The 27933-nt window shown below is 50.4% G+C and overlaps 2 protein-coding genes across 5 annotated transcripts in view; one reads left to right on the top strand and one right to left on the bottom strand.

The window, feature by feature from the left end:
• The window catches only part of Vipr1 (vasoactive intestinal peptide receptor 1), a 29701-nt gene extending 22139 nt beyond the window's left edge, over positions 1-7562 (bottom strand). For 2 of the 4 annotated variants that reach the window (XM_029543740.1, XM_021206948.2), the window contains exon 1: positions 7358-7475. In XM_029543740.1, the coding sequence (XP_029399600.1) occupies positions 7358-7435 (78 nt within the window). In that variant the 5' untranslated portion in view covers positions 7436-7475. Of the gene's footprint in view, positions 1-7094; positions 7177-7357 lie in introns of those variants that run through there. The other 2 variants (XM_021206947.2, XM_029543741.1) reach the window with 2 other exon arrangements.
• Positions 7563-8137: 575 nt separating this feature from the next.
• The window catches only part of Lyzl4 (lysozyme like 4), a 62847-nt gene continuing 43051 nt past the window's right edge, over positions 8138-27933 (top strand). Inside the window, exon 1 of the mRNA XM_021208029.2 lies at positions 8138-8419. The gene's annotated coding sequence lies outside the window, so the exon portion shown is untranslated. The remainder of the gene's footprint in view (positions 8420-27933) is intronic.

Below are 27933 nucleotides of genomic sequence, written 5' to 3'. Positions count from 1 at the left end.
TTCCTTCCTTCCTTCCTTCCTTCCTTCTTTCCTCCTTCCTTCCTTCCTTCCTTCCTTCCTTCCTTCCTTCCTTCCTTCCTCTATTCCTCCTGTTTCTTCCTCTATTTTTAGCATGGGTTCCAGGGATCATGCACCCAGGAGTTCCCAGAGTAATCCTGAATTCTGGAAAGCTGAGAACCACAAAGAGGAATGGTATCCAGTAGTTAAACTGTCTTTGCCAAAATTTAGTGGAGTAAAATATCCCCCATCTGGAGCAATGTAGAGGAAACAGTGACCCAGATAGGGACCTGAGATCACCCAGTAAGTCACATCCCTAGACAGGGCCCAAGTCTCTGGCCCTAGTCTGCGTAGCATCAATTCTTTGACAGAGATTTGCCTTTGGCCATCTGGTCAACCATGGCCCTGGGGAGGACAGAGCCAGGGCAGCTCCCTCTGGTCCTTATCACTGAGGAATTCAGGCAGACCTTGGACTTCCTCTCCCATTTGTTTCCTTTTTCTAAACATCCTCATTATCCTTCTGGACTTCAGACACACAGTGGATATTGGAAAATTCTTTGGCCAAATACAGCCAAGCTTGCTGATCACTGGATGAGCTCCAGGGTGGGATCTAGGTAGACAGTGAGCATCAGGGTGGGTCACAGAGAGAGTTTATACGAATGGGGAAAGAGTCAGACAATAAGGGGTGGTCAGCATCCCAGGGTACACACAGACAGGCAGACATGAAATCACCACGTTGGGGTTGCAGGAAGCCTTGGGTAGATACGGCGAGGAATTCTAGGAGTATCTTGTGAGGAGTCATGAAGATGAGTTAGGTTAGACTTGGGAAGGGCCTAGACTGCCAGTTTTGAAGTATGAGCTTTGACTCCTGGGCTATGGGGACTCTCAAAGATGTGGTCTAGAAAGGTGAGGGTAGGGAACAGACACTTTGCAAAGACATGTCACACTATAGGTGGTTGGATACAGGGAAACAAGAGTCTTTTGGGGGACCGGTGGCCTCTGAAGGAAATATGAGGTCGATCGAGCCAGAGAAAGTGTGCTGTCTGAAGAATTCTAAACTCTAAGAATCACTATGAATGACTTGTACAGTTGGGACCTGTTATAGAATTTGGGACCATCAAAGGAGATTGGAATTGGCAGCAGTTAGTAGGACACACTGGTCCTATTTGATGTCTTCCTATTGTAGAAGCCATCACATGTTCTGCGATCCATTTACATGTCCTCCATCCCCCCCAAACCCAAGATCACATGGCGATAAACACAGAGAGACTCTGACGACCGGAGGAAGGGAGAAGCTCTGTAGAAGAATAAATAAAGACCCATCTTCTTGCTGAGGGCATGAGAAGGCCTGGCAGAAAGGTGGAAGGTGTGGTAAGTTAACCTGTGTGGTTGTCACACCAACACATGCATGCAAGCGCATGCAAGCACACACACACACACACACACACACACACACACCACAACCCCACTACCCCACATACACAAACACAAACACATACACACACAAACACATACACACCATACACACAAACATATAACACACACACAAACACACACCACACACACACACCCCATACACACACAAACATATAACACACCATACACACACACAAGCACACACACACACACGCAAACACACACCACACACACGCACCATACATACAAACATATAACACACACACCACAACCCCACTACCCCACATACACAAACACATACACAAACACACATACACACAAACACACACAAACATACACCACACACACACAAACATATACCATACACACACACCAAACATACAAACATATAACACACACACCACAACCCCACTACCCCACATACACAAACACATACACAAATACACACACACAAAACATATAACACACCATACACACACACAAACACATACCACACACACAAATACACACATATGACACACACAAACACACACACACAAACATACACCAATTTGCTGAGCTGCTACTTTAGATCTGTATGTTTTTCTAATAATAATAATAATAACAATATTAATAATAAAGGTCTTCTGGGCAGTGGTGGTGCAAGCCTTTAATCCCAGCCCTTGGGAGGCAGAGATAGGAGGATTTCTGAGTTTGAGGCCAGCCTGGTCTACAGAGTGAGTTCCAGGATAGGCAGGGCTACACAGAGAAACCCTGTCTCAGAAAAACAAAATAAAACAAAACCAGTCTTTGTAAGCACGGGCACAGTCATGGCCCTTGAGGAAGAAGCAGTCTTGAGGAGGCAGCAGTGCCTTGTGAGGGCCACAGATTCTAGGTCAGCCAGGTGGCCACTACATGGACGGGTGATTGGGTGATTTACCCAAGCACATTTGCACCTGTTCCCCAAAACACTACTGTTCCCAACAGCATGACCCTATCATGTCTGGCTTCACATGCCGAGGACCCATGCCTCACGGTAGGGGATGCTGTGAGCAGGTAGCAGTTTCAGTCGCCTGTTCCCTCCATCTCTAGCACACCTGATTTCTTTTCCCTTCCTGGTATTTTCATGCCTCTTTCCCAAGAACATGAATCCCCCCTTTCTGCTAATCCACACTTTGTGAATCATGGCTCCTCCTGAGGTCCATGATCAGAGTGAGAAAAGTATAACTCAAACTGGTGTGTGTGTGTGTGTGCGCGCACGTGTGTTCATGTGCAATCGTGCGTGTGCATGTGCAAAGTAAGGAAAGCAGAGAAATCAGGTTACAGAGTTGCATTTTGGGGTTAAAAAACTTCCCAGGGGACTGTAGAGATGCCTGCATCTATAACATATTTGCTGAGTGAGCATGAGGGCCTGAGTTCAGATCCTTAGCACCCAGGTAAAAGCCATGTACAGTGGCGCACATCTGGCTAGCCAGCCCAGGCGTTTACCCAAGAAAACAAAACGAATGCCCCTACACAAACTTTTCTGTGAGTGCATGTGGCCACTTATTTACAATGGTGCTAATCTGGAAGCCATTCTGGCAATCCTCTTGCCTCAGCCTCCTCAGGGCTGAGGTTCCATGTATGTCACCATGCCCAGCTCTGTTCAACAATAACAACAATAACAACAACAACAACACTACACACAGAGGCAGACAGACAGACGGACAGACAGCACACACGTCCAAGGGCTCTCCAAGGGCTCTCACAATCAATGAACTCTCAGCCCACCCAACCTGCTCCATCTCAGTACACTTCTAGGGAAGTTTCCTCCGGAGCACAAAACCTTCCAGGGCGCATATTCAATTTACAGCTCCCGTTGTCCTGGGCACCCGTGGAGAAGAGGGACCGGGATCTGTGGGTGCTGCTAATATTGATATCTATCACTGCAGAATGCTGCGCAGCAACCACCCAAGGAGCCCAAGGCTGCAAGTCTTCGATGTACAGATGCCAGCCTGTGGACTCGTCCCCTCCCCCAGTGACCTGTTATGCAGGAAGAACTTGTTTTTGAAGGTAGCTAGGAGGTGGCACTTCCTGAGAGATGCGGATCTTAGACTCCTGAGCCACATAAGATAGAATGCAGAGAGGGCTGGTCCTGCCTGGGGAAGCCCTGCCCAAAGCTCACTGCCAACACACCTCATTCTCACCCCGATACCGGCCAGCTGGCTATCTGACCCTGTCAGTCAGACAGAAGAGTCACGGCAATAAGACAACCCTCTGACGACGTCACTGCTCATCCTGTGGTGCTTAAGTATGGTCGGAGGACATTTAAATATAGGAATAAGGGAGACTAGTGTTAGGTGTGACCAGAATATCACAGCACACAGGAAAGTGGTCTTGCATTTTAGAGATGCATTTTGAACCAAGGAGTTAAAGGTCAACGTTCCTCTAATTGACTCAAATATAGTCTAGCCAAAGTAAACAAATGATGTGAATATTAAATGTTGAAATAATCCAATGTCAAACCCAGGAAATATCTGTATATTCATTATACTATCCTTTTACAGTGATTTAATTTTTTTTATGTGCATGTGTGTGCATCTTAGTGCATGTGGGTACACCATATCCCTGCAGATGCCCAAGGAGGCCACAGGAGGATGCCCTGGAGCTGAGTATGGGTAGTGGGGAGTGTACCTGTATGGGTCCTCTGCAAGAGCCATTTCTCCTGTCCCTCATTACGTGATTCTCATTTACTTATCACTGAGGGGCCCAGGCTGGCCTTGAATTCACTCCACCTCCCTCAGCCTCTTGAGTGCTGGAACGCAGGCAGGAGCCACCACTCACAGTTTAATTGTAATATTCTTTCTACTTGCTTATTTTCATGTTGGGAATCCAAATTGGGGAGGCAGGCAAAGCCAGGGAGATTGAGAGAAGGGTGAGGCTCACATCTGTCTCCAGTCTCCAGCCCTCTTCCACTAACCAAGAGGCCAAGTGGAGGATTGATAATGCCAGGAGGATGGCCGGGTAGAGGGTGGCTGGGTAGAGGCCCTGGGCAGGTGATGTGACACCAGCTGGACGCCACCAAGGTGTCCCTCACTTGGAGATGTCTCATCAACTACGGCCCACTCTCCTCAGAGAGGCCTTGTCACGCCCTGAATACACTTCATGACACCTCACCTGCTCCCTGGATCTTGTCTGCCCTGGCTAGATAAAAGGTCCAAGCTTGGGACCAAGGAGCAGAGATGACCTGTCACATGTGCCACCCAACATATTCATTATTGTCTCCTCCTTCAGAGTCCATGAAGATCCTGTCTGGATGCCCAACTCTGTCTCACTTGAGAACAGAGAAGATTAGGCCTCAGCTAAAAAGTAGGGCTGGTTCCAGCCCAGCCCTGCCTTCCCAATTCTCCTTCACACTGGGCCGAGGGTTTGTGGCGTGTCCCTTCAGTGATGAGGAAACCGGGTCCTTCTATGGATATTAAAGATGTTTCTTTCCTAAGCCAACTAACCATGGCTGTGGGGAGGGGCAGTGTCCAGGCTGTTGTCCCAAACTGTGGCTCCCACGAAAGCTACAGTAGCCTCAGAGGAGGCTAGGTCTCCAGGTTCCAGGATGGGGAGGCATACAAGTCTAGAGAGAGTTCGGTCTTTCAGAGTGCTCCAGGAGTCCTGGGCAGACATAACTGAGGTCGTCTCTCTGTTCAGAAGGTATTCTGGCTCAGTAGCCACCATGTTTCCTAAAGGTCACAGTATGGTCTGCTGAGGCCAGAAGACTGGGCAGTAGTGAGCAGATCCTGGAAAGGCCAACAGTAGTGTCCAGAAGGGGTGTGGCCTCTGCGTGCCTTGGTGAGGTGTGGCCTCTGCGTGCCTGGGGAACACTCAGAGGGCCCAGCCTTGCCTTCTATTCCAGCCATCCAGGTTTTGATAGAAGCCAGGCTAGCAAAATCTGCCTTCATAGTTTGCAGTTGAAGGTTAGCCAGTGGAGCCAAACTTCAGGACATTGTCCTGCTTCTTCCTCTGGGCTTCCCTGTGTGTCTGTCACAGCAGGCCCGACCCTCAGTTCTAGGAGTTGGTGCCCCACATTGATTCTGAGGTTCCTGGTTGTGACATGCTCCTCCAGTGGAGACTCTTGCAAGGTAGGGCCTCAGACTGTCTGTAGTCTGAGTGTCCCCACCAGCCTGGCACTGGGCACCTGTCTGCTGCTGCCCAGGGGGAGGAGCTATGGAAGGCCTTGGGATACACTTCACTTCCTCCTCTGGGACACTGCAAGTTTTCTTTCCTTTTTTTTTTTTTTTTTTTTTTTTTTTTTTGGCTTCTCCGTTCAAAGATTTCCCTTCCTAGGCCAAGGCAGGGCCCCATAAACAGAGTGATAAGGCTCGGTGCCTTCACTGTGAACTCTGCAGCTGCCATTTTATGACTCTGATAACATGTCCCCCCGCAAGTCCGGCTGCAGCAGGAACACTGGGTGTCCGTTCCAGGAGGGAGCAAGTGAGGACAGGGAGAGAAGAGCAGGGGCTGGCGTACCCCTCCAGTCCAGGGAAGTCCCTTCCCTTGTTCTGTGGACCAAGAGTGCAACCAAGGCTGGGAGGCTAGTGGAACTGATGCTGGGGTTGGAGTGGAAAGATCAGGAGCAACCAGGGAAGGCTCCCTGGTGGAGGAGCTAGAGTTGGCACCTCCAAATAAGAAGTAGGAAGATGGGATTGGAGGGACTGGGCTCAATCTGTTTCTAGCTGGATGGTAGCTGCGGTCAGAGGCCTCCAGTGGTCCAAAACCCCCTGGCTTATTCAAAATGGAGTAGCCAGGACACAGAGTAGGGGAAGCTGGAGGGTTGCTGGTGCGGTCTGTGACACTGAGGGCCAGAGTCTGATGAAGCTTGGAGTGTGGGGAGGGACTGTAAACAGGAGGAAGGGGGCAGCGCTGGCCAATTCTCAGAGGGCAGCACCTTCTCCTTAGGGGTTGTGGGGGTGGTGGTGGTGAGATTTCCCAGAGCAGGGTGTGCCAGACACCAGCTAGGTAGAAACAGATTCATGTCCTGATCACTGCCCCGGTAGAGGTTGTGATAAGGGAGGGACCACGGGATAGACTGCACTAAGGTGACCAAGATTCCCCACCTCCTCCAGGCAGCCCGCCTGTTCCAGACCAGAATTCACTAAGGAAAAGACAATCTTGAAGCAACAGCTCCACAGGCCTAGAGCAAAGGCAAGGGAAGATCACCTCTGTCCAACTGAGGCTGGCAGGGACAGGTGTGGCTTCTGTGGCCTCATTTTGTCCGTCTGTAAAATGGGTTTAGGGGGACTCTGAGTCTTGAGGTCTTCCTTAGTCTTAGAGGAGGTGACCAGGTGTCTGCCCCATGGCCCTGGTGAGTCTGTCATGGTCACAGGAGCACACCCACACACATGTCTGTGTGGGAGGAAGCCGAGGTCTAAGGTAGAGCAAGCCCCCCTGCTTTTCCCAACACATGCTTGTTTCTGCCACCAGCTCTGACCTTTACCTGCCCACCATCAGCCATAGTTAGAGAATGAAGAGCACAGAAGGAAATTCTCACCAGATCGCAAGGGTACAGGCACTAAGGCTGTCTGGGTCTGATGCTGTGCTGTCTTCATCCCACAAGTTCACAAAATACCCAGAGAGGCTTCCAGACACTCACAGCCTCCTTCCCACCCGACAGTCTACAGGATCTCCCATCTCACTCGATCGTGCCACCCACAGCTCTCTTCCCCACGTACCCCCACAGGCACTCATCGCAAGGCAAGTCTGGGGCTCCCTCTCGCCCCCAACCTCTTCATCGCTGCTTGGGATCACCTCGCGGTGAGCGCTCTAAGCTGAGCTATGAGGGACCCGGCGCTACCGAGCTCCCACGCCTCTGGGCTACAGAAGAGAGAAGACGAGAACCGCGCTCCTGCTGCCCCCCGATGGCCAGATGGTCCCGGCTACGCTGCCCCCGCAGTTCCCCCATCCCTGAGATCTGGGTGGAGGGGCGCACACTCACCGCTGGTCCGAGGGCGCAGGCGAGGGCTCCTGCCAGCACGCAGAGCCAGCGGGCAGGCGGTAGGCTCGGAGGGCGCATGGTCCTCCCTGAGCCCGCGGCAGGCAGCCGGGAGCGCCTACAGGGTCTGTAGCTAATGCAGCGCGGGAGAGTGGCGCGGGCCAGCGGCCCGGGCGCTTTGAGGCGCAGCTCCCAGCTCGGGGAGGGCGGCGGGGGCTCGTCTGACAGGCGGCGGGGTTAGCCAATAGCACGGCGGAGGCGGTGCCTCGGCGCAGGTAGGGGGCGGAGCCGGGGGCCCCCAGGGGCGTGAGCACAGAGTCCCGCTAGAGGTGCGAGTCGTCCAGAGCTGCTAGCTAGCGTGCGTCCTCTCGGCTCTGATGCGGGGACGCTGTACTCGACACCGCCCAGCGTTCCCCGCGCCCGCACCTTCTCTCCCAACTCCGGCCGCGCCCTCTGCCCCTGGCGGTGAGCTCCTCCAGTCGTCGGCTCCAGGGGGTTTAGCGGCCGGTTCCCCGGTTTCCACGTCGGCTTGCAGCCCAAATTCTTGGACGAGAAGGGCCACAGCTTTCCAGGGCTGAAGGCTGGGCTCCGATGGGGTCCAGCGGATCACGCTGCTGGAATCGTCTGCGACAAGGGAGAAGCCGAGGGGGCGCAGCCGGGGTCGGGGAGTCCCAACTGGGGGTTCCTTTTGGGCGCCCAGGGCAGGGTGCACTCAGAGCTGGACACGTCTCGGCCCGCGCAGCTCGTGAGGGACGAGAAGTCAATGTTCCAGCGCCCCCGCGCGGGGACCGAAGCCTGTACCCTTTCTTGGGCCCAGACTGCCCACAGACCGATCTTCCCGGAGTCCCCAGGAATTAGGACCAGGGTGCCAGTGTCCCGCGCTGTGTCTCCAAGATCGTGCGGGCCGGTAGCGGGTGATCTGAGGCTGCTCTCCCTCCGACGCTTATCTTTAGGGCTCGGATTATTCGGTGCTAGCGTGGGGCGCAGGGTTACCGGCTCAGAGCCCTTTGCGCTACTTCTTAGGGAGCCTGTGCAGATGGCTTTCCGAGAGCTCGAGTGATCACGGTGAGAAGGTGATGTGGGGGGCTGATGGCGTGGTGGGATAAAAGGTGGGAGGAGGGGCGGAGTTGCAGAGGGCCGCGTGTCTCTGCGCGAAGTAGGGTGTGCGATCCCTTGGAAGGAAGTCGCTCTCCAGGCGCTTTCTGGCCAGCAGGAGCGCGGGAATTTCCCGAGGACTCTCCAGCCTTCCCAACCTGCAACGTGGGAAACTAACGCTGTGGGCGTGGCCTTGAGGCCGGTTACAGAAAAGTCTGGAAGCGACCCCTGGCCTTCTCCCTTCCTCTCCTTCCTAGTCTACCGCACTTCCCTTGTTCTCCACCTCCCCCCTCACCCCCATCCTGATCCTGAGCCAAGCCTCTACCACGCATCAGGGCATAGAGGTAAGAGGTAAGAGGCACTCCCTGCAATTTCTGCTTCCAATGGGCTAGTTGGCACAGGCCTTTCTCCAGTGTTGGGGTGTCAGAAGAGGGAGCTGTTTAGTAGTTGCCATTCAGTGCTTCAGGGCTAGGATTTCAGGAGCCACTGTGAGTGCAGGAATAGGGGTTTGCCTCCCTTGTGGCCATGGGCACACTCCTCTCAGGCCTTGGGCCTTTTAACCGGGCACTGAGTTCTTATCTGCTCTTGAGGTGGTATGCTCAAGTCCCAGGTGTGAGCCTTGGCTCTCAACCCTGCCCACCCCCATATGTCACCTAGGCAGCTGCAGAATGCTGATATTCCATCGGCAAATGGGGCATGGTGGCACGTGCCTGTGATCCCACTGCTCTGGATGCTGAGGGAGGAGGACTCCTGTGGATTTCAGACCAGCCTGAGCAAAACACTACGGTGCTCCACCTTATGGTCCTGATAGCATTTTCTTGTTCTCTGTGGACAGAGATCTGGGGATGGGGGTGGGGGTGGGAGGAGGCTTTTGGGTACCTGGAAGGAAGTGGGAAACCAGACTCCATTTTGCTATGGGACCTTCACCAAGCAGGTGAAGTAAATAGATGGGAGGTAGAGGTCACCGGTGGTGACGGCTGCCCTGTCCACTCCGATCCTTCTTGGGCTGGAGGTTGGAAGGCTGGTGCTAGGCTACAGCTGAGAACATTGGCAGGGCCCCCAGGAGAGGAAGATGGCTCAGGGAGAATAGCTTCTCTCCCAATTCTCCGCTGTGAAAGGTACTCTCGGTTCTTTCTGGTTGTTCCCCGGGGATCCATCCTTCCTTACCATCAAAGGACACAAGGCACACTCAAAAACGAAAGGAGCAGGAAAAGCAGCAGCAACAACAACAACAACAACCTTAAACATGCAACCCAGATTACTTTCAACTGCGTCTCTTAAAGCCTGTGGTGTTCTGAGACATGAGGTCAACCATGTCTTAAAGCCTGTGGTGTTCTGAGACANGGTCAACCATGTCTTAAAGCCTGTGGTGTTCTGAGACACGGGGTCAACCATGTCTTAAAGCCTGTGTTCTGAGACATGGGGTCAACCATGTGCCTACTCTTGGGGGAGCCTTGTGGAATCTGAGGAGGAGGCTGCTGTTGTTTACCTAGGCAATAGGAAAGGCTTCAGGGGGGGAAGGGACTTCTGAAGCAGAGGTGGAGGCAGATGGGCTTCATGAGGCTTGGGAAGCAGGTATATCCAAGGCTGAGGGCACAGCCACCGGAGGCTGAGGGAGCAGGTACCCGAGGTTTAAGAGAAAGCACCTAAAGCAGACGGAGCAGATCTCCAAGGCTGAGGGAGCAGGTGCTGCTGCTGGTGTTTGTAGTTACTCCCCCCCCCCCACCATATCCTGAGAAGGGATTCCCACATCACCTGCCTTTGCCTCACAAACCTATGCTGCAACGATCGCAGGAGAGCCCGAGCCAAGGTCTGCCCCCATTTCTGAAGCCCTTCTCACTTGAGTCCTCTGCTAGCTCGATCTCTACCGGATCCCTGCAACCTGCTCCCAGATTTTTGGCTCAGATTTTAGTTGCCAGAATCACAGGGGTGCAGCGGATGAAGCGGGGGAGGGGGAGACAGTCACTTGCCATTCCCCGTGACAACAAGCTCGGCAGAAAGAATCTGCGGTTACTCATCCAGTCCTGCCTGGCTTCTAGCCCGCTGCATCCCTGTGGCGTGTGCCACCCTCTCCCTCCTCCAGGCCCGCAGCCACCTCTCAGGATGTCTCAGTCAGCGCCTTGTGCTGTAGCTGATGAATCAATGAGGAGGAGAAGGAGGTTCTGGTGAATGGTGAGGGCAGCCGTGAGACAGAGAGCGTCCTTGACCTGCGTAATGGGGCTAAGTCAAGGCCAGGTGGCCGACGTGGCCTGGGGAGCCACTGGAGCAGATCGGGTCACATTGCCATCTGAGTGAAGGTAGCTTTACCTTCCCTGAGCCTCTGAACTGAAGGGACCAATAACTTTAGGTCTGTATCAATGCGGAGTGCTGATGGTCGCTCCTACCTCCTGAGTGTGTCCCTTCATTGCAAGCTAGACCTTTCTGAGTGCCAGAGCATTTCAACTCCATCCACAGGTTGGAGGGTTGCAGGGAGGCCTGAGCAGATGTTCAAAGAATATTCTTTTGTTCTTTCTTTTGCTTGCCTCTCTCTTATCTATCGACACTCCTGGCCCTGTGGTGAGGCTAGGCTTGTCATTGATGGAAACATGAACTGTGCCTTCTGAGGACCCTAGCATTGCTTAGGCAGAAGATAGAGGGATCTTGTAGCCCCACTTAGGAGCTAAGCTCATGGAACTCAGGGTAGGAGACGCCTTGAAATGACTGGTGGACATAGCAGTGGAACTCGAGGCCCAAACATGAGATAGTTTCCCTGGTTCCTGAAGGCCGGGCCTAGAGCTCTGTAGAGGGCTGGTACCTGATGTAAGTGTCATTTCAGGTGGTGGAGTGAACAGATACTGAGATGGGTCTTGGAGAATGGAATTTTATTGCCTGGTGAACAGTAAAGGAAAAGAAGGCAGGGTATGGGTGAGATCTTCAGACTACACTTCAGAGATGAAAGCAAGATTTCCTCTCCACTCCCCACCACCCCTTTCTTCGACAGAATCTCATGTAGCCTAGGATGGCCTTGAACTTGCTGTATAGCTGAGGATGACCTTGAACTCCTGATATTTCTCCTTCCATTCCCAGAATGCACATATCACGGCATGCCTGGATTGTACAGTACTAGGCGTTGAACATAGAGCTTTGTGCATTCTGTGTAACCACTCTACTGACTGACTAAGATGCATTCCCAGCTGTTCCAGTCCTTCCTCGAGGCAGGCCCAGTGACTCACCTCTACGTCTACAGAGAGAGAAAACTGAGGCACGGGATATAGAGGGAGTGGGGCAGGTTCAGCCTTGCCCCAAGGGACTGAGGAAAAGACTCTGGAAAAGACCCTGTCACTAGAGCTCCCAATCTGAACAGAGGGATGACTGGAGAACTCCCTTCTTCCAAACTCAGGGGTCAGCGGTGGTTCCTCAGGCCCTTTGGCATGAGGTTCATGGTGTCTAGAGATTCTAGAGGGAGGGGCTGCCCCTCACACTTACTGTCCAGTGGCAACCTCATATGTGTGCACAGAAGCACATGTGTCTGTCTGTCCACTAGGCCCACTATTGCTGTGAGGAAACACCATGACCAAAAGCAAGTTGGGGAGGAAAGGATGTACTTGGCTTACACTTCCACAGCACTGTTCATCAAAGAAGGAGTCAGGACAGGAACTCAAACAGGACAGAAACCTGGAGGCAGGAACTGATGCAGAGGCCATGGAGGGATGCTTCTTACTGACTTGCTCCTCATGGCTTGCTCAGTTTGCTTTCTTATAGAACCCAAGGCCACCAGCTCAGGCATGGTCTCACCCACGATGGGTTGGTTCCTCCCTAATCAACCACTAATTAAGAACATGTCCTACAGCCAGAATTATAGAGGCATTGTCTGAATTGAGGGCCCCTCCTCTCAGATAACTCTACCTGTATCAAGTTGATGTAAGACTAGCCAGCATAGTAAATATGAATACAGTTTTAGTAAGAAGAAGTGTGGGTGGCACCAGTCCTCCCCAGAGCTCTAGGCCCTGGCCTTCAGGAACCAGGGAGGTTATCTCATGCCCGGGCCCTGAGCTTTACTGCTACATCCACCAGTCGTTGCAAGGCTTCTCCTAACCTGAGTTCCATGAGCTTAGCTCCTAAGTGGGGCTACAAGATCCCTCTATCCCCTGCTCAATAAATACTAGGGTCTGAGAGAGACAGACTGGTGTGTGTGCCTGACAACAGAAGCAGACAGAGCTAGGAGTAAGGGTCTGGGGTAGGGGTGGGTGCCCAGAACAGACAGTACCAGGTGGTTGCTCAGAGCTAATTTCTGCAGTGATAGATCCCTGTTGGGGACCCCACCCCAGGACAACCCAGGGTTACCCTCCCCTCCCCTCCTCCAGCCCCGGGTTCTTGTGAGCTATTTCACAGGTGACTTTGGGCAGAGATTCTGGAAGAGACATATAGAGTGGATAGGATAAAGCACGCATGGAGTTTCAGCAACATAATTAATCTCACCAGAGATTAATGAGCGTTAAAATTTTATAGCTGTCCACTGGGGAAATGAAAATTCCCATGTAATTCCTAAACAACCAGGAGGAGAGGAAGAGAGGAGAAAGAGGATGAGGAAGAGGGGGCAGAGGAGAAAGAGCAGAGGGAAGGAAGAGGAAGAAGAGGGGAAGGAGGAGAAGAAAGCAGATGAGGATAAAAAGCTGAATGACTCTTATAGCCCGATAAAAGACTATATATTGGGAGGGTTATAATGAGACTAAACCATCTATAGATGCAAAATAAAATTAGAGATTAGGTATAATTTCAAGTTTCGATCAATACAGACAATGCAAATGAATGAGATTTTAAGATGGAAAAGCAAATTTAAGAAGCACACAGAGCACTGTAGTAGATAGGGCCCTGTAGAACAGCCAGTAGAATACGCGCACGTGGGAAGAGGTGATTCATTGTAATGCCTTACCCATGGGGCTGGGTGACCTCACAGTGGCTGGCCACAAGCTGCAAGTTAAGGACTACAGCTCTTCGGTGTAGAGTCCGTCTCCCAGCCTTCTCAGGCCAGTGATGAAAGTCTGAACGCTCCTGACTGCGCTCTGCAGCCTGAGTATGGAGGGAGCAGACCTGGGCTCGGCACGGCCGGCCGAAGCCAGCACAGCCGAAGCCCCAAGTCTCCTGCGTGCATGCCTTCTTCATGAGCACTCGCTTCACAGTCTGAGGGCAGGTTTGTCTTCATTTTCCAAAGCTCGCGTTCACTCTGACTTCATCTTTTCAATACGTAACAACAACAGAAAAACAACTTTAGCCTTTCTTGACTGCTGGGTGTTTTGCGCAGGGTAAGTCAAACCCACCTGACCCTTCCATGGCTGGTGCCAAGACCTGTGTTAGCCAGGAGTAAATCCTAGCAAGAGCCGAGAGGGACACTTTAGGGCCTGAGAACCGTGGTGAGGTGGAGGGCTGGTGTCCTGTGTCTGTGGCTGCTGACTTCCTGAGGCAGGGGAAGAAAGCAAGTCCAGCGCTTCTGAAGGGAGGCAGCCTGAGGAATCAAGTTCCTGGTCTGGACAGGAAAGGTCTTTATAGCTACTTCTGCCTTTCTCCAGCTGCAGTCCTCCTCTGTGGTAGCATATTGTCTGGCCAAGCTATTACCTGTGGTTGCAAAACTGGGCCCCATGAACCACCCCTCCTGACTTCCTTACTCCCCTTAGGCTGTTCTTAAGGAGTACTACCCCTAGCGAGGAGAGAGCAGATCTGGGGGGCCTGGAGTCGGGGCATCGGAGACCTCACAGTAGAGCTGCCTGGAGACCTAGCGGCTGGGTGGGGCTCCCTGTCCAGAGCTGGGAGGCAAGCCTGCAAGATGGAGGCTTCCAAGCAGAGGAAGAGAAATGAGGACGTGGTGATGGGGAAGAGGACCGTGAGCAGAGGATGGGAACTTGGGAGGGAAAAGCAGCAGCAGCAGCTGGATGCTGGAGCAAGGAGCATGGGGCGACTTCTCTGTCGCTCCTTCCCACTCTGCGCTCTTCCCAGGCCCCCTTTGTCTCCATTACCTGCATCTCTGCTCTCTGAGAATCTTTAGCTTCTCTCTGTGCACAGTCTGCATTCACAGTATTGGGTTGAGTATTCATATTGACTTCTGTGTGTGTGTCTGTACATATATTTAGCATTTATTGCCACTGCCTGGCATGACAGCAGGCGCAGGGCAAAGGTTTGTGAAGGATGAGAGCTGCGGAGAGGTTGCCACCAAGCTGCATCAGGAAGCTCCTCTGTCAGCACTGGTGAAAGGCAGAGGGAGATTCCGTCACAGCTCTAGATCTGTAGTCATTATCTAACCTTTAATTTTCCTTCCCTGTCTTACAATGCTTTGAAAAATGGGTTCTTTGAATAAGCTTCACCCATTAGACAGAGCCCTGGACAGTGCCCCTTACAAGCTCTCTCTCCATCTTCTGCATCAACCGACAGAAGTTGGCGACTGCCTCTCTCAGTTGTCATTTAACATCTCTCTCTCTCTCTCTCTCTCTCTCTCTCTCTCTCTCTCTCTCTCTCTCTCTCTCTCTCTCTCTCTCTCTCTCTCTCTCTCTCTCTCTCTCTCTCTCTCTCTCCTCCTCCTCCTCCTCCTCCTCTTCCTCCTCCTCCTGCTTTATTTATTTCAGACAGGGTTTCTCTGTGTAGCCCTGACTGTCCCGGAACTCACTCTGTATAGACCAGGCTGGCCTCCAACTCTGAGATCCACCTGCCTCTGTCTGCCAAGTGCTGAGATTACAGGTGTGTGCCACCACACCCAGCTTTAGCATCTTCCTTTCAGACTAATTATCTTAAGACACCAGTGATGCCATCACCTTTGACCCTGAAAGAGCTCACAGACCCTGAACTCCTTATCAAGACTCTTCTTGTCTCCTGTCCCCTGACTAGCCACTCTGGCCTCCTGCTGTTCCGAGAATCTCCTAGAGTCTCTCCTAGCTTGAGTACATCAACCAGGGATTCCCACGCAGCACCCCCCCCAGCTGGAAACCTCCCTGTTTAATATTGCAAGCTGCTTCCTCTCCCCATCCCAATTCCTAGTTTCCCTCCTACTTAAACCCAGGCCCCGGCTCTAAGATGCTATTTGATCATTTGTGGTTTAGAAGGTTTTTCATTTCACTCCATTGCTGGAGTGCAAGCTCCCAAGAGGTCAGGGATGCACAAACATCACTTGAGGTCCTGGATTGCTGCATTATCCTCAGCCAATCACATTTAAGAGATAAATGATGCATTTTAGAAGGACCCAGTGCCGACCATGTCCTCAGGTTTCTAAGGTTGCCCCAGATCAGTGGCGGTCGGTCTCCTGGCTAGCCCTCTCTTTTGGCCTTCAAAGCTTTTTCCTGCCTGGGTCCCCTGCCTGGGTCCTGAGGACCAGGACCTCCAGTGAGGAAGGAGCTTGCACTCTTACCCCAACTCAGCCCTGCCTTGACAGGTCCTTCTGGGAGCACCCCACCCTGCCCCTAACCACCCTGTTAGGTCCGCGTGGGGATCTGTGTCAGCTTTGCCTCTGGGAGGACGGAGGGGCTTTCTCTGGGGATGGCAGACCCACACAGTGGCTGTCAGTTAAGGGAGAAGAAGCATGAAAAAGGGTTGGGCTGGTACATTTTTTCAGTGTTGTTCTCTTTGTGACTGGCCCATGGCCAAGCCTCTCATGACTGCAGGCTAATCCCCAGGTCCAATCTCAGGCCTCCACCCACGACTCTGAGTTCACTTCTGACCCCAGCCTGACCTTTGACCTGATTACAGGCTCCAATTTAGATGGACCCCTGATCCTGATAGTTGTTAGCCTTTCAGTCCACATTGACCCATGATCCCAGAACCACACCTGACTATGATCCCTCTACCCATCCTGACTTCTGACCCTGGTACCCTGACTGCAGCCAAGCCCACAAGCCTGGTATGGGATCTAAGAGGGTTCAGCTGGCTCCAGTAGCTGAGTCTGAGCCCGCCTCACCTAGAGGGAACTAGTGGCTCTGGTTAGAAAGCCCCTGGGGCACCTGGCTACTGTTTCTCTAGCTGTCCATCCTGCCTCTATGGCCCCCAACTAAGCAGGCACTGCCTACTTGGTAATGGCCCTGTAGGCCAGGTGCCAGGGGAGGGAGAGACTAGCCAGACGAGCCCGCACCTCTGTTTGCACAGGTCTTGGTAAAAATAGTCTCATCTACGCACACCTGTGTCATTTCCTCCATGACCTGGATGGCGCCCCAGGCCCAAGACACTTGCCAGCTGTTCCTGTCCCGAGGCTTCTTTTTTTCTAGAACAGCACAGAACACAGAGGGCCCTCTCTCAGACCTGCTCAGAGCCACCCTACCAAGACCTGAGTCCCGGGTATCCAGTTAGTTCCTGCTGTTTCCGTGCTCTCTGTGGTCCTTTTCTCTAGAGAGTCACCACAATGGGTTCGGGTGACATCCAAGGGGTAGTAGGTAGTAGGTAGTAGGCTGGGCCCTCAGCATCCTGCCAGGTGTCTCCCTGCTGGCTCAGGAGTAAAGAAACAAAGCCCTAGCTTTACATGAGGTTGGTGTCTACCACAGGAGGTTGAAAATGCATTCCAACAAATGCAGTAACTAAAAATGTCCTGTGTGTCCCCGAGGGACACGAGTCTCCCAGGCAAAGAGACAGAGGCAACACAGGGTGGGAGGAAACACAGCATACAGAGGCCACACTGGATGTGAGGAGACACAGCGCACATATGAACACACACACACACACACACACACACAGCAGCACACATAGCCGCCCTTGCTATACTTTAATTTTCTCATTTTCTTCTCCTGTGTATGTGTGCACATGGAGGCCAGAACTCAAGCTCAGTTTCGTTCCTCAGGACCCGTGCACCGCTGGTTTTTTGCTGACAGGCTCTGTCACTCGTTGATTTAGCCAGGCTGACCGGACAGTAAGCCCTGAGAGGCTGCCTGTCTTTCTCTATCACTGGGGTTCCCAGTGCTTAGAACCACACTTAGCTTGTTTTCTCTGGGTTCTAGGAATCAAACTCAGGTCTTTATTCTTGTGCAACAAGCACTTTACAGACGGAGCCATCTCCCTAATTCAACAACACCCTTTTTTATAAGGTTATATTGGATTGAGGCCCACCCTATAATCTCACTTGAACTTGGTTACCTCACTAAAGGCTGTTTTTAAATGCCACCATGTTCTGAGGTCCTGGGGCTTCAAGCAACAGTCCAACATATGAATTTTGGGAGAACACATTTCAACCCACAATAGTTATCTGATATAGCAAATGACCCTAAGATGGGATGGTTTTAGTAACCCATTGTGGGCTTCTGTGGGCCAAGGTGACTTCTAGCAGTGTCAGCTGGAGGTGGCTATCAGTGCTTTTCTGGAGGTGAAGCGGCGTGGAAGATACGTTTCCAAGGTGACTCACTCACATGCCTGTTGACAGAAGGCCTCTGTTCCCACACCACAGTGGGGGAGGAGGCACCAAAGGGTGTAAATGCTCAGAGAAGACATTTGTCCTCGTGACCACAGCTGGCTACCACTTCTGCTTTCCAGTCAGGAGAAGAAGAAGAGAGGGCAATGCCCTTTCCTAGGAATGAGAGGGCTTGGAAGTTCACAGTGACCTCTTTTCGTGTATCACTTGCTGGGAGTGCTCACATGGCCCTGTGTGGCTGGAGTCGCAGCTGAGAAATGCAGCCTTTGTAAGGGACTGAAAACTCTTGCCTGAGGAAGTCACAGGTCCTACAGGCACAGCTACTGCTGTTGTTTCACTAAATAGACATAATGGGCTGATCAAATTGCCTTCCAAACACCTATGCTCACGCCCATGGGTTGGTGCGCTCGCTGTCAGCTTCGGCCAGAGAGGCTTGTTTTTCCAATGGGCAGCAGTTCCTGGAGGGACACGGAACTGGCCAGATTGCTGAGAATAAGTGTAGTCAGTGGTGCTCAGCTGTAAATAGGACAGATATGTTTATCTCCCCTCCGAGACTCGGGGGACACTGTAGAAGGGAGGAAAATGTCAGAGCTGGAGAGAGGGGTGGCGTGTTGTGGAACACTGTCTTCTGGGCATGGCCTAGCTGTTGCACTCTTGAAGTCAAAAGGAGGTGAGTAGCTGAACAAGGCGGTACCTGTCAACAGTCCCTCTTGGATTGAGAAGGGGCTGCCCCTCCCTGAGGCGTTATAGGCAACTAGTGTTTGCTGGGAAGGGTGTTTTCTTCAGGAGTGTAGCCACTGGTAAGCTGCCCGCACTTCTGCTCTGGTTTCTCTGATGGCAGAAGTTGGGACAGAGGACTAGAGTCAAAGTTCACAGTGGCTTTGAACTTCAGAGGACTGGAGTTGGGGAACGTGGAGGGGGCTGTGGATTCTGTCTGGGAGAGGTTCAGCAAGGGGTGCAGAAATCTCCCAGAAAGAGCTGGGATCTGAGCTGTGGGGACATCTTCCTAGCACTTCTCAGTCACAGCCCACCTCTACCAGCTGACTACGTGAGACGGATGAATGGAGAATCCCATGTGCTCTTGCAACAGGACCCCCCAAAGAATGTTCAGGTGTCTCACATCCCGTGGCTGTCACGGCAGGGCCACAAAGCACCTACCTGCTGGGCCACTGAAGAATTAGGGGCCACCTGGCACCCCGATATAGAGTTGAGCAGTAGGCTGTGTCAGCCTTTGCCTTTCTGGAACAGGTACCATAAATGTACATTAGTGGATGCCAAAGGGCAAGTCTACACCCTTTCACCAGCCCGAAGTACAGCCAATGTGCTTGCTCTCCAGAGTTGTCTGGTGGGAGACTGAGGGCTGCCGTGTGGTTCCCAGGCACTACCAGACCCATCCAGAGAGAAGGAGTAGCTTGTGCCTGCAAAGCTCTTCTTCCTACTCTCCCCATGCCAGGAGCCCTTCTGTTCAACTGAATGCTGGGCCAAGAAGAAACATGCAAAAAACTGGAGCTATACTACACATATAGGCTCCTTAAAAAGGGAGTGGGAATATAGAATGCAATAGAGTTCTTTTCTAGACTTCCCACACAGACTTGCCCCCAAGTCCCCAGCTACCGCTGAGTGAGGCTCCATCTTAGCTACTTCCCTTTTCTTGGGGGATATCTCTCCATGGCAGAAACTTCAACCTGCTCACAGCCACGGGTCTTCTGAAGCCTATGGATTCGTGTTAGTGCTGTCAGGAATTAAACTTTGGGCAAGTGCTGCATCCCGGAGATACATCCCCAGACCAGCATGTTTTTAAGGACACAACAAACCAGACATAAAGGATAAAAATTGATTGAAATATAGCTAATAAAAAAAAACATTAAAAACAGGGCTGGAGAGTTGGCCCAGAAGTTAAGAGCACTAGCTGTTCTTGTGGAGGACCTGATTCAATTCCCAACACCCATGTGTTGGCTCACAACTGTCTGCAACTCTCTAGTTCCAGGGGATCTGATGCCCTCTTCTGGTTTCTGTGAGCACTGTACACATGTAGTGCACAGACATAACACTCATAAAGGCAAAACACTCATACATAAATTATAAAATAAAAGTTTTAAAAACTTAAAAATAATGAAAAGTAAAATTTGATCTTGTAGGTGTTTGGGGAGTTCCACACTCCAAAGTAACTTCTTAAGAAGCTGTGGGGGGCTGGAGAGATGACTCAGAGGTTAAGAGCACTGGCCGCTTTCCGAGAGGTCCTTAGTTCAATCCCCAGCAACCACATGGTGGCTCACAGCCATCTATAATGAGATTGGGTGCCCTCTTCTGGTGTACATGTATACATGAGGCAGAACACTATAAATAATAAAGAAATTTAAGAAAGAAAGAAAGGAAGAGAGAGAGACAGACAGAGAGAGACAGAGAGAGAAGGAAAGAAAAGAAAAAAAGGAAAGGAAAGGAAAGGAAAGGAAAGGAAAGGAAAGGAAAGGAAAGGAAAGGAAAGGAAAGGAAAGGAAAGGAAAGGAAAGGAAAGGAAAGAAGAAGCTGTGGACTCAGGGTGACTAAATTTGAGTCTGGGTTAAACCCAAGAACACAGGGGGCTTTTCATACTTTACAGTGACTTCAGCCAACGCTGCAACCCAGGATGGATCCCACCCTTAGCCTGGGCCAGTGTTATTGGAGCTGGCAGGTTCACATCCTGCACAGCTTCAGAGAAGCTGCAGAGACTGGGTGAGGACTGCCTCTGACTCTGGGTAAGGCCCACAGCATGTAGACCCAGGCAAGGGGCCCTCAGTGTTGAGGCACTATTTGACCCACAGAGGAAGACTTGAGGCAGAGTCTCAGGGCCTAAATACCACCACAGGAGAAAATGGCACCTCAACCTTACACTCAAGATGGCAAAAGCTACTATTGAAAAGAAAAAAGGGATTCAAAATTTAAAACTACAGAGTATAAAAGAGAAACTCAGCCAGCTAGCTTCAGATGTGCAAGTCTCAACACAGAAATATAAACAATATGAAAAACCAAGACTGGTCTCCTCTACAAACAACGACACCCTAATGACCACATCCACGAAAATGACCCAGAAAAGCTATCAGACAAAGAATTCAAAAGACTGATTATAAGTATGGTCAGACAACTCAAAGAAGTCATAAGTATACTCCAAGAGAATGAAAACGAAAAGAGAAATAAAAGCAACCAATCCAAGACCAGAAAATAGAATTCTACAAATATATGGACTTGCTGATGATAGCCCAAACTGAAAAGATGCTGGAAGTGAAATTTTCAACAAGACAGATAAAACCCTCAGCAGAAAGCCTTGCCAACAGAGTGGGTCGTGCCGAAAACAGAACCTGAGATGGGACTGGGTCACTCGGTAAAAATGATCACTCTTAAATATATTCAAAACACACATTTCACGAAATATGAACAGAAAGTGGGAGAACTCTGGGATACCAGGGAAAGCTTTGGGTTATGGGCAACGTATATATAGCATATATAGCATGCCACAGCAAAGGCACCAAGGCTATTTTCAATAAAATTATAAAAGAAGAATTTCCAAACAGAGAAAAAGATGCCTTTCTGGGCTTAAGTGGTCTATGATCACACCAAATAGAAGAGAACAGGAAAGTAACTCTCCATGACACCATCAAAACATTAAAACCACAGAATAAAGAAAGGGTATTAAAGCCGTAAGGGGGAGGAGAGGCTGGAGAGATGGATCACCCTTATAGAAAGAAGACTGGGGATCTATTCCTAACACCAACATGGTGACTCACAACTGTCTGTAACATTAATTCCAGGGGAACCCAACAACCTTTTCTGGCCTCTGTAGGCACTGCATGCATGTAGTGCTCTTACATACATACAGGAACACTTATATACATAAGATTAAATAAATAAAAAGTGTAAATGTTTCAAGAGAGAAAGTTCAATAAGTTATAAAGGTGGTCTTGTCAGACTACCAATTGATCATGTGACATAAACCTTTAAAACCAGAAAGTCCTGGAAAGATGTGTTTAAAGTTCTAGAAGACTATAACTGTCAATCCAGACTATTATACCCAGCAAAATTATTTATTAAAATTGAAGGAGAAATGAAAACTTTGTGTGATAAAAATAGGTTAAAGGAATTCCTAACTACTAGCCCAGCTCTACAGAGTCTACTTATAGGAATATTCAGTCTGAAGAAAAGAATAAACACATCAAAGAGGTCACAGGGAGTAAATAAACAAGTCCAGACCAGTTGATCTAAAGAGATCTGAGAAAACCACAAGACAACAGGAATTAGTATGGATACTTCAATTATAAGTCTTAATAGTTTCAATTCCCCAACAAAGAGACACAAACTAGCCGTTTGGGTTAGAAAACAATATTTATCTGTTTGCTACCTCCAAGAAGCACACACCTTCATGACCAACTAACTACAGGCGCACCATAGAGTGGAGAATAGGAAAATGTACCCCAGGCAAATGGAACTAGGAAACAGGCAGGCAGAGCATTCTCAGATCTGACAAAACAGATCTCAAGCCAAAACTAGTCAGAAGAGATAGGGAGGGTCACACTCATTAAGGGAAAAGTCCATCGATGGGATATTACATTCCTAAACATATATACCCTAAACATGGGGACACCCAATTAATAACAGAGACACTGAAATATAAAACCACACAACACAGATTGCCCCACAGTGCAATTAGAGTAGATGAGTTCAATACCCCGCTCTTATCAGTAGACAGGTTATTTGGGCAAAAACTAAGCATAGAAACATTGGGTTTAAATGACATCATCAATCAAATGGACTTAACAAACATCTCTTAGTTACTTTTCTATTGCTGTGATTAAAAAAAACCATGACCAAGGCAATTTATGGAAGAAAGTGTTTAATTTGGCCTATGGTTGCAGCTAGATAGAGTCCATGATGAAGAAATGAAGAAACAGCCGGGAACTCACATCGTGATCCATAGCCAAGAGGCAGAGAGAGCAAACTGGAAATTCCAGGAGTTTTTTTGAAATCTCAAAACACACTCCCAGTGACAACCCTCCTCCAGCAAGACCTTCCCAAACAGTTCCACCAACTGGGGACCAACCATTCAAACACATGAGCCAATGGGGCCATTCTCGTTCAAAACACTACATCTATGTAACATTCCACCCAAAGACCAAAGACTGCACATTATTCTAGAAGCCTATGGAAATTTCTCCAAAACTGACCGCATATTAGAACTCAACGCAAGCCTCAACAAATATAATCCTACACCTACATAGAGACAGACAGCACCGAGTTGACTAAGTGACTTTAAAAAACAAACCAGAAGAATGTGGAGGTGGGGTGTACAGGGAAGGCGTTGGAGGAGATGGAATGGGGGGCAGGGATTTGATCCAAGCACATTATATACATGTATGAAAACCTCAAACAATCACATTAAAAATTTTGGTCATGTATGTGCTTCTTTTCCATGTGGCACATAGCAAGATGCAGCAGCAGGGTAAGAATGCCGTGATCTCCAGGCAAGGTGGCCCCTCCTTTTACATTCTGTGGTTTTGGTTACCTGACTGTGTCATGCCTCTGGCTCAGTGATCCTTCTTCTGACTTAGCACCGGGCCAACAGCCGCTCGAGGCTGTGTCACGACATTCACATGATTCATCTCGTTTCCTCTTCTGGTGGGCATGTTGCCATCTCGCACCACCTGAGAAGGGGAAAGAGCCAAAGAATGGAGGAATGAGACAGACAGAAAGACAAGCGTCCAGTGATGTTTACTACAGCTCTTTGTTCTATTATTACTAATGTCTTACTGTGCTTTATAAATTAAACCTTACCAGAGGTATGTGAGATCAGGTGTGCATGGCTCTAAGTCATTCCATATTGAAATTACATATTGAGTCCCTCTTGCTCTGAGGGACTTCGTTTGCCACACCCCTTCTGTGTTGACTGCCATTGCAGAGGTACATGACTTTGCACCCTGCTGTGCATGTAGACACCACCACCTGTCCAGCAGTACCCAGGAGGCACAGATTGCTAACCTTTGCCTAAAAAGGGAAAGATGACACCCATAAATTGATTAAAGTGGATTGGGACATGGTGAGCATACTGCTGGGTTACAACCATAACTGAAAACAAGGCCTGAGAATTTACCTCACACACCAGACCATAAGGAGTGACGTGCCTCACCAATGTCCAATAAGGAGAAGGACACTACCCACAAAGGAATGGTCTCATGCCGGCCCTCTGACCTCACAGTGTGCATGTCAAGGGACCCACAGGCAGAGAACTCCCAATGGCCCCTGCAGCTCTGTTCCTCACCTGGAACCCACCGATTAGGGTAGGATCTAAGAGTTAATATTAGCAATTAAGATGGGGACAAAATAAAAATGTGATTTCCAGTGGCCACACATCAAGGGAAATCTGAACTGCTTGGTCAGTCTCAGCCAATGAAATCAACGTGTTAACTTAAGTGTTTACTGTCATTCACCGACTGTTGACACTGTAGAATGTCTGCGGCTCAGCATGCTCATTACAGTGTGTGTTTGGTTCTCTCCGTGGGGAGCCTTGGACTGCACCCCTGTAGAATAGAGGTGCTGCTGGAGGGATAATAGCAATGACCCTGAGACACCCTCACTAGTGATAAGGAGGTGAAGCTATTTGAGATCTCCACTGGTCACAAGCTCCCAGCTCTGGCTGATGTCATCTTTCAAGTAGGAGAAAATGGTAAATAAAGTGACCATTTTTCCACTCAAACATAGGAACCCCCTTTATTTTATTTAGGTGTTTCATGAGGTTGGCGAACCAAGGCTAAAATCTTATGTATGGGAGTGTGACTTAAGGTGGGCTGGTTTCTCAGGCCTCAGAGTCCTAGTTAGAGAGCCTTCTCCTGCCAGGTCTGGTTGCTGCTGAGCCCAGGGGGTTGTGAACCTGACCTGCCAGCACATGGAGTTGATCTATGACATTCTGTGTACCTTGGAGAACAACGGGGTACATCAGCCCTAACACAGGAGCATTGACTTCAGGGAAAAGGTGGGGTAGGGTTGGCAGGAAGGAGCTGTCTCCTGAGCAGGGACTGGGAGGACCCTAAGTCTGCCTGGAAGCAGGGTTTTCACCCTGAAAGACAGAGAGCTGCAGCCTCTTGCTGGCTGGTCTTGTCCTGGATGGCTGAGAATGGTTTGGGGGAAGCTCTGCACCCCAGATGGAGAAGAGACACGGGTCCTCGTATGGCAGAGCTCTTTGTACTGATTGAAGGTGGAATCGCCCAGGCAGGAGCCATGAGAGCAAAAACAGCTCCCAATATCAGTGATGTCCAGGTTTCAGAACACTCCACAGAAGCGCCAGCTTCTACGCCGCCCTGCTCATAGAGTTGTGCATGGAAGTGCTTCACCCTTTCTTCTTGCCAGCCCACTTTCCTCATGTGCCAGCTTTCCGCATCACCCATGGAAGGTCTCTGGATCCCACTCTGCTCCATTCTCCTGCCTCAGTCCTAGGGAGCCTGGTAATGACTTGAAGGAAGGAAAGGAGGATAAGAAGTACTTTCAGTGGCCGTGACAGGCCCTTACGCTCAGCTCCGCTGTCAAGCTGTCAATCCTGGGCCTTTGTCCCAACTGCTGTGAAATCCTGCTGGTTTCCTGGACTTGAGACTCTGGGGGCTGGTGATGCCCGGCACGGAGGGTGTCCTGGACTCCGCCCTCCAGGAATGACATGGCGTGGCTTTGTGAAAGTCTGAGTTGCCAGGATTACCCACGGGAACTCTTAATCAGCTGAGACTATTAACATTCCCCTTGGGGCCGGTGATGTGGCTCCGTTGCTAGAATGCTTGCTCAGCACGCTTGAAGCTCTGGGTTTGATGTTAGCACTCATAAACTGGGCATGATAGCACAAGCTTGTTATCCTAACTCTGGATAGGTGGAGGCAGAAGGGTCAGGCATCAAGGGTTATCCTTGGATGCATATTGAGTTCAAGGCCAGCCTGGGCTACACGAATCTCTGCCTATGAAACTAATGAGTGGAGGCTGAGGTGAGATGATAACACGGTGGTTAAAAGCATTTGCTGCTCTTGCAGAGGACCTGAGTTCAATTCCCAGCACCCACATGGCCGCTCACAACTGTATAAATTGGCATGACTGCTTCGTGGTGTGTTAAGGGAAAGGACTTTATTGCAGATGTCCGAGAGAGTACATTCAGAGGCATCTGAAGAGTCCAGGGGAGAGACGGAAAGTAGACTGGACAAGGCCAGCCTGGATCCTGGCATGATAGAAGCAGGAGCAGCAGAGCTGAGCAGTAGAGAGAGGAAGAAAGAGAGGAGGAGCTAGGGAGATGAAAATAGAAAGCGAGAGAGAACATGAGAGAGGGACACACACACTCAGAGACAGAGGGACAGAGAGAGACACAGAGGGACAGAGATACACAGAAAGGGACACACAGAGAGGGAGGACACACACACAGAGACAGATACACACACAGAGACAGAGACACATACAGAGAAAGAGAGACAGTCAGACATACACACACAGAAGATAGAGACACACACAGAAACAGACAGACAGACAGACACACAGAGAGATAGAGACACACATACACACAGAGACAGACAGACAGAAAGACAGACAGACAGACAGACACACACACACACACACACAGAGAGAGAGAGAGAGAGAGAGAGAGAGAGAGAGAGAGAGAGAGAGAGAGAGAGAGAGAGAGAGAAATAGCAGGCTTATAAGGAGAATGAGTAGTCAGGAGGGGGCAGCCTGTGAGCTGGAGAAGTTTAAGGAAGGGCAGGCCAGGACCAGCATGGGCTCTGAAATGTGTAGCAGGTACTTGTGGTACTGAGGGGGCTGGAGGCCAGCATGTGCTTTGGTGTGCTAATAGTTGCCACAGATAAGCTTTTGTCCCTTCTGCCAGTGAACTGCTCCCTTTGGTAGAGGGGAATCAGCGTCACAAGTCTCTGAGGATTGCTGACATTTGTCTAACTGCTAGAATTCAGGAAATGGAGATTCATTTGGACCTAACAATAACCATCTGCAATTCCAGTTCCAGGAGATCCGTGCCCTCTTCTGACCTCTGTGAGCACCAGGCACACATGTGGTGCACCTACATAAGTGCATGCAAAACACTCAAGCACATAAAATAAAACAAATACAAATCGAAATTACAAAAAAAAAAAAAAAAGCAAGCCAAAAGAAGTTGCCTTGTAGAAAGTGGGGAGAGCCATTAGACCATCCCTGGGGAGTCCAGCCTCTACCATGACATCTATAACAGCGAGTACCCCCCCCCCGCGCCAGCTGTGTGTGCCACTGGGAGGCACTCACAGGTCTCAACAGCAGAAGGCTGGTGTCTGTGGTGGAAAGTCCACTGACTCAGCGGCTGCGAGCTGTCTTTCCTGCTGGGGTGGATGTTGTGGAGATGCGGCTGTCCCAGACTGCTTGCTCTTGTAAGCCGTGCCTGAGGAATGGGCTCATTGGGGACAGGTAGAGTTCCTTGGGCATGGCTGCTTCATGTGCATTGGCTCCCAGGGTTCTTCTCACATCTTTACAGCCATTTATGGGATCTGACCCTTGGCTCCTGGGTCTCATGGCCTTGTCCTAGTGGCCATGCGCAATCTTGGAACCTTCCTCAGAGACCTCTGCTGTCACCTCTGAGCCAGGGAGACCTGAGGTGTTTCTCTGTTTCCAGTGCCTCCGTCAGAGACCCCAGGAACACTGGAGGGTTTTCAGTGACAACACCTGGAAGTGGCCTCGGGAAGCAGAGAGGAAACAGAAGGACAGCATGGGTGGTTACAGGGCAGATCAGCATCGTGGGTAACCTGTACCCGCTCCCCTGCTTCCCTGGGGCCTCTGGGAGACGTCCTTAGTATGGAAATTAAAAGGCCCCAAATAAAGCTAAGCTTCAAAAAGACCAAAAATGAAAATCAAAAATTCCTCACTCTTAGTCATCAGACCCTGACTTCTTGGATCAAAACCCAGTGATCGTGATGCCCCCAAACCCAGCTGCTAATGGCTCCTGGTGTCTCCCCACAAATGACCTTAGAAGATTTACCTCAAGACAGTGAGTGCCACCTCTGCCCATGACATGACAGCCAGGAGACAAGGCCAGGAGCCTTAATGATTGTAAAAGACCTCTCTCTCTCTCTCTCTCTCTCTCTCTCTCTCTCTCTCTCTCTCTCTCT

Source organism: Mus pahari, chromosome 10 (genome assembly GCF_900095145.1).
Source record: "Mus pahari chromosome 10, PAHARI_EIJ_v1.1, whole genome shotgun sequence".
In the NCBI taxonomy this organism is placed as follows: Eukaryota; Metazoa; Chordata; class Mammalia; order Rodentia; family Muridae; genus Mus; species Mus pahari.
The sequence above is the reverse complement of the archived record's forward strand: the minus strand, read 5'-3'. Positions and strand labels throughout refer to the sequence as shown.